The sequence below is a fragment of the Orcinus orca genome, chromosome X, assembly GCF_937001465.1.
Source record: "Orcinus orca chromosome X, mOrcOrc1.1, whole genome shotgun sequence".
Lineage (NCBI taxonomy): Eukaryota > Metazoa > Chordata > Mammalia > Artiodactyla > Delphinidae > Orcinus > Orcinus orca.
This window is the reverse complement of record NC_064580.1, coordinates 90,414,245-90,427,915: the sequence shown is the minus strand read 5'-3', so window position 1 is coordinate 90,427,915 and position 13,671 is coordinate 90,414,245. Positions and strand designations below refer to the sequence as shown.

Sequence of the window (13,671 nt, the reverse complement as noted above, 5' to 3'; positions counted from 1 at the left end):
GGGCGCAGACTGCTCCTATAGTTGCCCTCCCCATTCCCGACACCCTGGCCCCCGTGAACAATTGCCCTCTCAGCATGAGTGTCCAGTCACACCCTGACTGGGGACCGCCATGTGAGCATGTACAGCACGTGTGGCTCTAAGGGGTACTGTTGTTTGTTTGCTGTTGAAGTGGAAGGAAGTTCTCAGGGCTGTGTGCGTGCCTTCACCTGGACCTTCATCGCTACCCCTGCCCGCTACGCCAGGTGAGAGCCCTGTGGTGGGCGTGAATGCCCATCCCCACCTGGGCTCAGGGGCGTGGGAATGTGGTGGCAAAGACCTTAGGTTTACTCGGCATTGTGGAAAGCCAGCAGGGAGATCCCAGGAGCAGTGTAGCCTAGTGGTTAGGAAGAGCGTGGGCTCTGGAATCGGCCTATGGGTTCTCTCCTTGAAACAACACTCACTCGCTGTGTTATCTTGGTCAAGTCACATGACCTCTGTGTGACTCAGTGTCTTCTTCCGAGAATGGGCATCAGAGCGTCCAGCCCTTGGGCTGTGGTAAAGGGTAAATGCGAAATTGCCCGTGGGTTGGGGATAAACCTATAAATCGAGTGAAGGTGGTAGACAGTCTCTCCAAAGGTGGGCTCTGTGGGGAGGGGCAGAGGTACCAGTCAAGGAACCTGGGAGACAGACACAGGAGGGACGTGGAAGGAATCTGGTTGCTGAGTGCCAGTGGGAGCAGAGTCAGTTTTGGGGGTGTGGGTGTCCATCCACCAGTTGTCTGAGGGCCCATTTTTCCTTCAGTCTGTGCATCGTGAATGACGAGTTGTTTGTGAGGGATGCCGACCCCAGTGAGACCCAGAGTGTGTTCTCCATCCCACTGCCTATACCCACCTCCAGCTCCATGCACCCCTCTCCCAGCAGCAGCAGGACATCATGCAGGCATCCTCCACCCCATCTGAGATGAACCTCTAGTGGTCTCAGAAATGAGTGCTGGGGTTGCATGGGGATAGGAGTGAGCTGGGAGGAGTAGAGGAGTGATTAATGGGAACTTGAAGGTAATTTGTTTTCCTTGTTTATTTCAGTCATTTTTAATCTGAACATTTCATTCGGGGTACATATAAAGCTACCTAGTTATTTTGAGCAGCCTTGTATTATTTTTATTAATTTCATGGATGCTGCTTCTGTATTAACAGACAGTTGGGTGTTCAGGAGTGTGCATGAGGTTCATTCCACTGTATATGTCACAGTACATGTGGAGGGGAAAAAATCATTACCCCAAAACATACCTCCCAGAGGTAACCGTTGAATGTTTTCACCTTCATCATATCTTCCTGTAAGTTTGCTTATGTAGGTGTTTACATATTTATTAAGCACGTTTATATATTTCTATATTTATCTACAGAAAATGAGATCTCATCATGAGAGAGAGAGAGAGAGAAGGAAATAGAGAGACTGAGACAATGAGAAAGAGAGGCTTGTGGCTGAATGGGGAAGAGGGGTCCAAGGAGGGATTATTTAATCTTTAGTGCCTTGAAACTTGAGCAAGTTAACAGCTAATGTGAAGGAGCCATCTCAGCTCATTTGTAACTCTTAATTTGCCCATATATTAATTTTCCTTCTTATCTTATTTCTACTACAGAGCTAATGAGACACCTCAAATGGAATAGTATAAATTTTAAGCCCAATATATATTTATTTATTAGTGAATGGAAGAAGGGACAATTGTATTTCAATGAAATGGTAGTACTTTTTAGGTTTTTGTCTCACAGGGAGGCAGCACATGGTTGAAACTGTGGTGTGACGTGGCTGGATGACGCATGATCTGAGGACCCCTGCACTGTTGAATGGGAGACAGGTCTAGAATTTTCCTATAAACGTATTAACATGCGTAGCAGTCCAGGAGCAGCAGTTAGGCAAACACTACGGCTTGCTGCCCTGGTGCCATCTCTCACTGAGCTCACCAGGTGAATCAAAGGCAAGCCTGTCTTCCCAGCGTGGGGAACTGGGTTAGGGTCTGCTCAGAGGCATGATGTTGGGCAGCTCTTAGGAGCTTCTGAGTCTCCCAAGAAGCTAGAGATCCTTCTGTCTTTAAAACTTTGAACTCAAGGCATACCAGAGAGAGATTTGCTTCCTTCATAAAGATATTTATATTCTCATTAGGAGAAACAATGAGAAACACCTTTCCATAATGCCTGCCTTAGCCCCAGGTTTTCTCATTCACCCGTCAGGACAGCTCTGTGTTAAAGATGAGTCCCATTTCACAGATGACAAACTCCTCCTCATATAGCTTCTATCACCTATCCAGGTAAGTGGGAGTTTGGGAATGAGGTTCCATCCCTCGCCCTCTCTAGAGGACAGTGGAGCAGCCTACCTTTTAGACAGTGGGCTTCTAGGCCTGGAGAAATGGTCCTTTTGTTCTCCCCTGATATAACAGGCCCAAGGGGTACTCCCTCAAAACCCCTATTGATGAATATGATAGTGCACATACATGTGCACATGCATTCATTAACTTGGAAAAGCATTCATTGTGCTCAGTTTCATGGGGGAGGTAAAGTAGAACCAAATGGAATTGACAGCATATCTCCGTGTGTGTGTGTGTTTGTGTGTGTGTATCGATGGGCTGTGTATAGGAAATGTATAAAGTCATTAGTGATAAAAGTACAATATGTCAGGTAAAAACGTGGAGATGACATACCTCTGAGAGGCAGGCACTTCCTTCTTTACCTCAGAGTCCCCCTTCCTTAGTGTGCAGGACAACTTTTTTTTTAACATCTTTATTGGAGTATAATTGCTTTACAAGATTGTGTTAGTTTCTGCTGTATAACAAAGTGAATCCAGTATGTGTGTGTGTGTGTGTATATATATATGTATATATATATCCCTATATCGCGTCTCTCTTGCGTCTCCCTCCCACCCTCCCTAACCCACCCCTCTAGGTGGTCACCAAGCACCGAGCTGATCTCCCTGTGCTATGCAGCTGCTTCCCACTAGCTGTCTGTTTTACATTTGGTAGTGTATATAAGTCCTTGCCACTCTCGCACTTCGTCCCAGCTTACCCTTCCCTTCCCCGTGTCCTCAAGTCCATTCTCTACATCTGCGTCTTTATTCCTGTCCTGCCCCTAGGTTCTTCAGAACCGCTTTTGGTTTTTAGATTCCATATACATGTGTTAGCATACGGTATTTGTTTTTCTCTTTCTGACTTACTTCACTCTGTATGACAGACTCTAGGTCCATCCACCTCACTACAAATAACTCAATTTCATTTCTTTTTATGGCTGAGTAAATATTCCATTGTATATATGTGTCACATCTTCTTTATCCATTCATTTGTCAGTGGCCACGTAGGTTGCTTCCATGTCCTGGCTATTGTAAATAGAGCTGCAATGAACACTGTGGTCCATGACTCTTTTTGAATTATGGTTTTCTCAGGGTATATGCCCAGTAGTGGGATTGCTGTGTCATAACCCTCTTGCACTGTTGGTGGGAATGTAAGTTGTTCAGGACAACCTTTGAGGACTGAGGAAGGTAGAGTATCTTTTGTATGAGGAGAAAGCCCTTCAAGGGTCAGGTGTAGAAGTTTCCACGGGGTACCTATTCCGATACCCAGAAGACAAGAGCAGGGAGATGGCAAAGGAGAGGCAGCTCTGGTGGTCTTCAGTGGGGAGGGAGCTAATAAGGGTATAGTCCTTCATCTGGGCACCTCCCTGGCAGCCCCCAGGTCACCACTGTCTGCAGCTGAGAGCCAAGAGTGCTGTCAGGTTAAAACCTTCCCTGGGTCATGAAAGGGTGGGCACAGGGCCTGGCATCCAGAGAGAGTCCAGGGCTTGTCTCCTTACTTCACCTCCATTCTCTGTCTTCACTTCCTATATTCTCCAGCCTCAGTTGGGTTCGTCCCTAACTTTGTGCTAATCACCACTCCTACCATTCACACTTGGCTGGGTGGTAAGAAAAATAATAATACTCATAAAACTGAAAGAATAAACCCACAATAGTAATAAAAGATAGCAACAATTATAGCACACATATTAGATGAATTACTTGCTCAAGATAAGTCAACCAGCCAGTAATGGTTCCCAGTATCAAATCCTGGTCTTCTGACCAAAAAGGCCCCACCCCTAACCCCTGTTTCTATATTGAGTGTACTTCTATGTTAGGACTCAGGCCGACACAGGGGAAGAGACTCAACCCAGGTCCTGTGGTCAATTGATGGCTCTGGAACTGGACATACGTTTGATGACTTCTGTCTAGCTGACCTGTTCCTGTTCTTTGCTCTTCTGTGCTAATCCTTCTTCCTGGGGCTCAATAAGAAATTGCCTCTGGTCAAACTAGAATGAAGAAAAGGAGACAAGAAAGCATGAGGAAAAAGGAAATGATGAGATGGCACCAAAGTTCACTTCTTGCTGCTACATTTCCAGATGCTGTTTCAAATCTATTTTATAGGACAGAGGAGGCAAGGTGGGCCAGGAGTAATATATCTCAAAGTCCTATTGCCTGCCAGACATTCTTTGAGGTTTTCTCCTTTTCTTCTTACAAGTCTAGAAGTAGGCACCCTTAGTCCCATTTTACAGAGGGCCAACCTCAGACTCACGGAATGTGTAAATTTTCCAGGGTCACATGTCTACACTTTGCCCTCTACACAGATCAAGCAAGCAGCGTCCTGTTTTAGATGATAGAATTCCAGGGCTTAAAAGACTGATAGTGGAAACCTCGCCTGATGTGGAATCTGGGCTGTGTCATGCTCCCCATTGGACATGAAGATGATGGTAGGGATGAAATCCTACTCCGTGGGCCAAGAGGACTGGGTGTGGGGGCCACAATGACTAGCTGATTCTTGAGGTGCTGAACTGGACCCAGAAGGCAGCACAAGCTGTTGCCCTTTGGAAAGAGAACCTGAATGGTAGGATATTAACATGTACACAACTACTATATGAAAGGGGTTTTACATTTTATCTCATTTAATCCTAAACTCTTTTCAAGACCAATAGGTACTTATAAATGATCAGAATCAGAATTTTTTGTGTGTATTTTTTAAAATTGAAGTACAGTTGATTTACAATATTGTGTTAGTTTCAGGTGCACAGCAAAGTGATTCGGATATCAGATTATTTCCCATTATATGTTATTAAAAGATATTGAATACAATTCCCCGTACTTTATTACCATAACTCCTTGTTACTTATCTATTTTATGTATAGTAGCTTGTATCTGTCAGTCTCATACTCCTAATTTGTCCCACCTCCCTCCTTCTCCCCTTTGCTAACCATAAGTTTGTTTTCTATGTCTGTGAGACTGTTTCTGTTTTGTATATAGATTCATTTGTATTATTTGTTAGATTCCACATATAAGTGATATCATATAATATTTGTCTTTCTCTGTCTGACTTACTTCAGTAAGTATAATATTCTCTAAGTCCAACTATGTTGTTGCAAATGGCTGCGTAATAGTCCAGTGTGTGTGTATGTGTGTGTGTGTGTATGTGTGTGTGTGTGTATGAGTTTTCATTTCTTTCTGGATATATACCCAGGAGTGGGATTGCTGGATCCTATGGCAGCTCTGTGTTTAGCTATTTAAGAAACCTCCATACTGCTCTCCACGTGGCTGCACCAATTTACATTCGAACCAACAGTGTAAGAGGTTCCCTTTTCTCCGCACCCTCTCCAGCATTTATTATTTGCAGACTTTTCGATGATAACCATTCTGACTCATGTGAGGTTTTGATTTGCATTTCTCTAGTAATTAGTGATGTTGAGCATCTTTTCATGTGCCTGTTGGCCGTCTTTATGTCTCCTTTGGAAAAATATCTATTTAGATCTTCTGCCCATTTTTTGCTTGAGTTGTTTATATTTTGATATGGAGTTGTATATTTTTGGATATTAACCCCTTGTCAGTCACATCACCTGCAAACATTTTTCTCCCATTCCATAAGTTGTCTTTTCATTTTGTTGATGGCTTCCTTGGCTGTGCAAAAGATTTTAAGTTTAATTAGGTCCCATTTGTTTATTTTTGCTTTAATTTATTTTGCCTTGGGACCCTGATCTGAGAAAATATTGCTACGATTTATGTCAGAGATTGGTTCGCCTGTGTTCTCTTCTAGGAGTTTTATGGTGTCACATCTTATATTTAGGTCTTTAAATCATTTCAAGTTTATTTTTGTATATGGTGTGAGGGAGTGTTCTGATTTCATTGATTTACATGGAGCTGTCCGGCTTTCCCAGCATCGCCTGTTGGAGAGACAGTCTTTTCTCCATTGTATATTCTTGCCTCCTTTATTGAAGATTACTTGACCATAGGTGGGTGGGTTTATTCCTAGGCTATCTATTCTATCCATTGATCTATATGTCTGTTTTTGTACCAGTACCATGCTGTTTTGATTACTGTAGTTTTGTAGTATAACCTGAAGTCTGGGAAGGTTATGCCTCCAGCTCTGTTCTTTTCCTCAGGATTTCTTTGGCAATTCTGGGTCTTTTGTGGTGCCATATAAATTTTTGGATTATTATTTCTAGTTCTGTGAAAAATGTAACAGGTATTTTGATAGGGATTACATTAAGTCTGTCGATTGCTTTGGGTAGTATGGCCATTTTAACAATATTAAGTCTTCCAGTCTAAGAGCATGGGACACCTTTCCATATCTTTGAATCACCTTCCATTTCTTTTATCAATGTTCTATAGTTTTCATCATATAGGTCTTTCACCTCTTGGTTAAGTTTATTCTTAGGTATTTCATTTTTTGATGGGATTTTAAATGGGATTATTTGTTTACTTTCCTTTCTGATATTTCAGTATTAGTGTAATGAAATGCAACAGATTTCTGCATATTAATCTTGTACCCTGCTACCTTGCTGAATTCATTTCAGTGAACAGAACTTCAAAGTTAAGTAAGGTGACCTAGAAACAACCTTACCAATTGCTGCTCCAGGATTCATAATCTGGAGTTACACAAAGTAACCTGGAGTTACATTTTATCCTATGAACTGACATTCGACATCTCAGAAGGCATTATTATTCACTTGTTCTCTCTAAAACAACGTGAAGTGAAATAAAAACACTAAAGCTCATTAAAAAGGATTAGATATCCTCTGCATTTCAAAAGTCACAAAAGGTGTGTGAAAATCTGGGGGATATTGTATTCAGACATAGGTTTATCTCTTCAATGTACAAAATATTCTTAAACAGTAGAGTTAGGTAAATGATATGAAGAGCGGATGCACAGAAAAACCACTTGGAAACAAACCAAACTAAATAAATTAATAGGAAATGAATCATATTAAGCGAACAGGGTTGTCATGATGTACAAAGTAAAATATGATGACCCTTTTTCTGCAAAAGAATATATATGAACATGGGTGTATGAGGGTGATTAAATATGTTAGTGCATTACATACGGAGAAAAATCTGGAAAGTAGGCACCTATAAGTGAAGAGAAACTCTCTTTGTATTATGGTGGGCAAAAGGTAGGGACAGATGGGTGTGGCAATGTAATTTTGGTTTCTAAAAACGCATGTCTATATTTTTCCATACGTGTTAAACAAAGAGAAGTATTCATTGGTGCCCTAACAAAGTACTGAGATAAAGTTTTGTTAAACAGGTATATCAGCAGCCAAGTCACAAAATAATAGTGCAGAAATACATTTATTGACTTAGACACTAAACAGATTTCTTTGGTAATAAATCACTGAGTGTGGATTGTTGAAGATAGAAGATGTTTTTATTTTATAACTGCATTTCTATGCTGTTTCCAGAATGGAAACATTGAGTAAAATGTTAAAAATACAAAAGATTGCAAACTGATTACCAATACGCTATTCATATATTCATGGCTTCGGAAGCAGATCAAAAGAATTGATTTGACAGTTCTTTGTATGTGTGTGTATTTGTATATGTCCCTTTGTCTCAAATTTCTTTACACCAATTATTCATACACTAACTCATGCAGCTTTCGACTCAGTTCACTTAGGGGCCAGATTTCCAGTCCCAGGGCTTGAAGATCCCAGCATGGGCATGAATACAGAAGGATCGCTGCCAGTGTGAAGTCTAGAAATCTTGCCTTTAGGATGAAATTCATTCCCCTCCCCACCAACACCACAGTCCTTTCCATCCCCCATCCTTTGCCAAGGCCCCAGGTCAGACTTTTACACCTGCAGTTCTGACTCTGGTCACCAGGTGGCATCGCTCTCCATTTTCTACACATTTTTCTTTTTCCCCTCAATGGAAAATGTATATTTTAAAAACAGAATTGAAAAGTTTCCTCAAACTCTATTGGAGAAAAACAAGTACAGTGTGATTTTAACTTACTTTGAAACATTCAGATGTGTATAGAAAGACTAAAAGGGCGTATGTGTAGTTTCTACCCTGCTTCTCATTCATTTATTAATGTGTACTGTGTGTTTACCATGTGACAGGAACTGTCAGTCCAATTCCTTATCTGCATCCCAACCTCCCTCTCTTCATCTCCAGACCTGCATAACTGGAAAAGCCCCCAGGAAACCAGATGGATGTTAGTGCCCACCGCATGGAGCCCCATGACCTCAGGCTCCATTCTAAGCACAATTAGTCCAAGCTTTACCCTGGGTCCCGGAAACCAGCATGGAAACAGGAAATGATGTAGCTTAGTGGGAGAGGCTATAACTTGGGAAGCTGTGGCACCTTCTAACTCAAACCCCCGTCCTTTTGCATAGGACGAGAAGGCTGTTACCTTCCCTGATGGGACACCACTCAGAGAGTCAAGGATGAGGTGAACAGTGTTGCTTTCGGTTTTGCTTCTCCTCACAGGCTCCAGCTGGAGGTTTTACTTTCTCTTAGACCTTTGCTCTGTCAGAGTGGTACATTTCGGAACTGGTTTTGTATGTTTTATCCCTAAGAGGGTGGTTCTATCCATTTAGTCATCTGACAGGTCCATTTGAGGTGACATGGAGTTCCTGCTTCATGAAGACCTTCTCTGCCAGTCAGGGGGAGCCTGGATCCATACCCACAAGAGACAGAAAAGAGTAGAGACCGAGCTATCAAGACAAACACAGGACCAAGACTCTGGTCCAAATGCCTAATTCTCTTGACTTAGTGAAATGGTTTTCACATATTTCTCACATGACGGTCACTTCTTTTCGGGGTTCCTCTTACACCTGACGCTCAAATATGATCCCTTTCTCTCTCTCCTGTCCACAAACATATACCCACAATAAATTCCTCTAAAAGCTAGTGGTGAAGAAAAGTTTTCTAAATATGGCTTCAAATCCAGAAGCAATAAGGGAAAACCATAGTACACCTGATTTCATTAAAAATTGTAAGGCAGAAAGCATCCCATCAGCAAATTAAACTGAAAAATTACAAATTGGGAAACATACAACTTACATCAATGACAAAGGTTATCTACCTTGTAGTAGAAAGATTATGAAAAAGCAAGGGCAAATTAGAACATTCTGAAGGAGAAAGGGCACTAGATACAAAAAGGATTTCCCCGAACAGTGTTCCTTAAACATGTTAAAAAGTGTGAAACCTAACTCTGGATTAAGAGATGCAAAGAAAAAAAAACAAACAAACCAAAAAGCCGAGATGCCTCTTCTCATCATTTACATAGTCAGTGAAGAAATAGGCAATCACGTACATTGCTGGTGGCAATGTAACATGGTATAACTCCTAGCCAGGGGATTTGATACGGTGTTATGAAATTACCAGGGTACTTACCCTTGGAACCAGCAATGTCTCTCCTAAGAATCTATCCCAAACTAACAATGTAAAAAGACATAAACACAAAGCCATTCCTGCCAGAACAATTCATACAGCAGAAGGCCAGAAACAAGACATATCCACCAGTAAGGGGCTGGTTGAATAAACTGTGGTCCATCTACATCTGAGAGGACTGTGCAGCTGTAAAAAGCAATGAAGACTCCTCCTCTGTACTGTTGTGGAGTCATCTCCAGGATATATTGTTCAGTGATAAAAGCCAGGTGCAGAAAAGTGTGTGGAGCTGCTGCTGTCCAATATGACGGCCACTAGCCTCAAGTAGCTATTTACAGTAAATTAAATTCAAATTACATGAAATTAAAAAATCAGTTACTCAGAGTTGCCACGTTTTAGGTGCTAAATGTTCAATTCCTGAATAAGACTCAGGTACTTCATGACTGCTGTGTTGAACAGCACAGATACAGAACATTCCCATCTCCACAGAAGTTTCTGTTGGAGAGCACTGGTGTAGAATATGACAACTTTTACGTATGAAACAGGGAGAAAACAAATGTATGTTATATTTCCTTATATTTTAAGAACTGTACAGTTAATACAAAAGATGATAAAAATGCGTACCTATAAGGGGACAGAAGAGCAGCCCAGGATGCAAGCCAATGACGTAGATTCTCTTAAATATGAAACCTATATTACTGGCTCTATGCACTGAAAGGGCAAGAAACAATGACCAACACAGTAGTAATCAGCAACTGTAGTCCCTAGACTGAATTTCCCACTAAAAGGAACCAGGCTTCCTTGGAGAAATGCCTGATTTTTGGTCTAGGTAAGGATTGTACCAGGTGATTCTGGACGGAACTCTCATACCAGAAATTATATCAAAAAGACTCATAACCTCAGGGCCTCCCATTGGCCAAAGATAGAACAATTTGAACATCAAAAACATTAATGACTATCATGCACTAAAACACGTCAAATATAGAAACATCTATGACACTCTAAAAAAAAAGCCAACAAAACCAACTCACTGCTCACCTTTGAGAATCCTAGGGAAACACCTGATTTTTGAAAGTGCAAATATTGCCAGTGAACTGTATATACACCTTGCCTTTCCTGTGCTTGTTATACCTACACATAGTTGTTGAGGGAAGAATTCTTTTATAAAAGAATTTCCGCCAATACATGCAGAAGCAATTAAAGAATTTGTACGTCATGCTTTTGCAACCTTTTATGAAATGTAGCTCTAGGCAATGATCATTAGAGGCTGCAAAAAAGGGATGTGAAAAGCAGATGGGAAATTTTATAAAAGCTGTGTCACAGTATCTCTGAATTTGCCTTTCCTCACTTGTAAAATGGGAACAATTCTATCCATATTAGACAATTACTGTGAGGAGCAAAAGGTCAATCGGGCAGATGATACATATAGTGCTGAATAGGGATGAATAGTCTTATCTCATACCTGACCTTCCTTTAAAGGAGATTCCCTTGATACAATCCAAACAGCATGATTATGAGACAATAATGTGGAAATATTAAATGGAAGGGAAACGTATAAGTTTTCATTACGTATTCACTTCAGTGTCATTTCTCTGTGCTGGAGTCATTTCTCAGATAATTTAGGAGAAAGGAAAACTGACTCCAGCATTTCCATTGGGTGTGTGAAAGAAAACCATTGGTCCATTTCACATTATTTCATATCTTTTCCCATTCCACTTTTAATAATTATGTTAATTTCTTAAGAATAACATGTGTACTCAAACGAACTTATCTATCAAACAGAAACAGACTCACAGACAGGGAACACACTTGTGGTTGCCAAGGGGGAGAGGGGGTGGGGGAGGGACGAATTGGGAGTTTGGAATTATCCGATGCAAACTATTTATACATAGAAGGGATAAACGACAAGGTCCTACTCTATAGCACAGGAAACTATATTCAATATCCTGTAATAAACCATAATGGAAAAGAATGTCAAAAGGAATATATATGTGTAACTGAATCACTTTGCTGTACAGCAGAAATTGACACAACATTGTAAATCAACTATACTTCAATAATAATAATAAAAAAAGAATAACATGTACTGTAACCCAGCAAGAATGGGCTTTGCAGAAGAACACTACAGTAAATCACTGGGGGCCAGGCACATCATAGGTTCTTGGGTAAATCGTTTCCCCTATGCTGGCCATTTTTTTGGATAAAACCTCTCAGATGTAGAGGCTAATGAGATACCATCTGGGAAAGCACTTTTGAGACCTTAGATGGGATGGAAGAAGCTATTATTTCTACGTAATTACTTTCCAATCTACACTTCAGATATTATCATACTCTGTGTTGAATGAATTCAGTAGGCATAAGTCCTTGCATTACTTTGTACTTGAACGGCCATTTGTGAATAGTCTTAGGGTGGTTGGAACGGAAAAGTTATATATTAGGGCAGGACCTCTGGCCCAGAAAATCATAGGGACTTATCTATTGTGAATGCATGCATTTTTTCTATCTCATGCATTTTCCACAACATTCCTGGAAGGTAGAGAATAACATATCTTTACATCATGTTGTAGCTGGAGAAACAGTAATGTACAGAGGTTAAGCAACTTGGCTGGGGGTCATCCTTCTCTTAAGAGGAAAAGCAGAGACTGACACCCTGTATGTCCAAGTACAGACTGCATGATGCTCAGCTGCACATGGCACCGTATTCAAATAAGTCTTGCTTTCCTGCTGACCTGGGTCACTTCTGAAATCTATCTTCACTTCCAATGCCAGGCTGATAGTCCTGCTTGTATTTATTCAAGTCGGTGAATATCACTGTACTTCAATTTCCTGTTCTGTAGAGACAAGGGAATGTGGTTAGGTCATTAGTGTTTGAAAGTGAATTCCCAGACAACATAAGGAATATGCACAGTATAATAGAGGGACAGGTGTTATGCTGAGGATGAATAATTGAAGGAACAGCCTCCAAATGCATGAAGGTCAAAAGTTCCTGGATTCATTAATGCATATTGATAAATCAACCTGTGAAAAAGTCGTACTAAGTGAAATCCCCACCAGCAATATCAGACTTTGTCGGATTCCCCATATGCACCCCCACACTGGAAATTCTCAGTAGTTTATTGTTACACTTGAAAAACATGAACATAGAAATTCTCTTATTGTCATCAGATTTAATTGGATAGTAAGGTTATTTAAAAGTATCCCTAGTATGCAGACTCTTCTGCTAATCATCATTTGCATTAGATATTAACGCAAAAAGGTCCAGTGACATCAGCAACCTAACAAACCATGAGTGACGGCCTTATAAGCCAGCAAGTTCTCCTAGGGCTACTGCCTGCATGAAGGCTCCAGGGTGTGTGTGTGTGTGTGTGTGTGTGTGTGTGTGTGTGTCCTCTGGGGCCTCCTAAGGACAATGTGTATCCCTAGAAAGAGATTGAGAATATCTCTTTGTGATATATGTTGAGTTCAAGTTTAGAGAGGAGCTGGATCTGCTCGTTCTTGAGTCTTTCGAAATGGCACAAGAGTTGGACCACAGCAAGATTCTGAGCAGACAGTAGTCTCGTTCCCCCAGATGGAAGGCAAGCCTGTCTGTGAACTCACCTGCTCAGGTCAGGGATGGATCCCTCCAGGACATAAGGTGTGGCAGTCTGCCTAAATGTGCCTCTGAACACTGAAGTTGAGGGCTCCCATCTTGCAGCTGTCAGTTGCAGAGCCCTGAGAAGCTGCATCCTCTCAGCCACCCACCACCATGGGCTCAGTCATCTGCATGAGGAGCTCTGCACTCAGGGATAAAAATCCTTAAATTCTTAGCACATCTTTGACACGTCGTGCATTCACCTATTCATCCGTTCATACGTTTAACAGACATTAAGAAGAAACTCTACACTATCCCTTCAGTAAGTTTTAGGCTTCTCCAGAATGGAAACAAGGAAATAAAGTGTGGGAAGGCTGGTGTGGTCAATTCAGATGTTAAATCTAAGAAGAGATAGATCCTTCTCATTAAGATTTCAAGCTGCTCAAGTA

At 41.2% G+C, this 13,671-nt stretch overlaps 1 protein-coding gene, 1 long non-coding RNA gene and 1 pseudogene across 15 annotated transcripts in view; 2 read left to right on the top strand and 1 right to left on the bottom strand.

Annotated features, from left to right (window-relative positions):
* LOC101286095 (nuclear RNA export factor 3) overlaps positions 1 to 13,671 on the top strand; it is a 383,514-nt gene that overhangs the window by 116,565 nt on the left and 253,278 nt on the right. Inside the window, exons 24-25 of one of the 12 annotated variants that reach the window (XM_049705206.1) lie at positions 170 to 242; positions 781 to 956. The exons of 10 other annotated variants lie outside the window; for them this stretch is intronic. In XM_049705206.1, coding sequence (XP_049561163.1) covers positions 170 to 242; positions 781 to 943 — 236 coding nt within the window. In that variant the 3' untranslated portion in view covers positions 944 to 956. Of the gene's footprint in view, positions 1 to 169; positions 243 to 780; positions 957 to 13,671 lie in introns of those variants that run through there. One more of the 12 variants, XM_049705205.1, reaches the window with a different exon arrangement.
* LOC117199174 (uncharacterized) overlaps positions 1 to 13,671 on the bottom strand; it is a 99,034-nt gene that overhangs the window by 44,196 nt on the left and 41,167 nt on the right. For 2 of the 3 annotated variants that reach the window (XR_007474979.1, XR_007474974.1), the window contains exon 5: positions 13,255 to 13,424. The exons of the other annotated variant lie outside the window; for it this stretch is intronic. This is a non-coding gene — a long non-coding RNA (uncharacterized LOC117199174). Of the gene's footprint in view, positions 1 to 13,254; positions 13,425 to 13,671 lie in introns of those variants that run through there. 3 annotated transcript variants of the gene reach the window in all.
* The window catches only part of LOC101287598 (nuclear RNA export factor 2-like), a 544,209-nt pseudogene continuing 535,164 nt past the window's right edge, over positions 4,627 to 13,671 (top strand).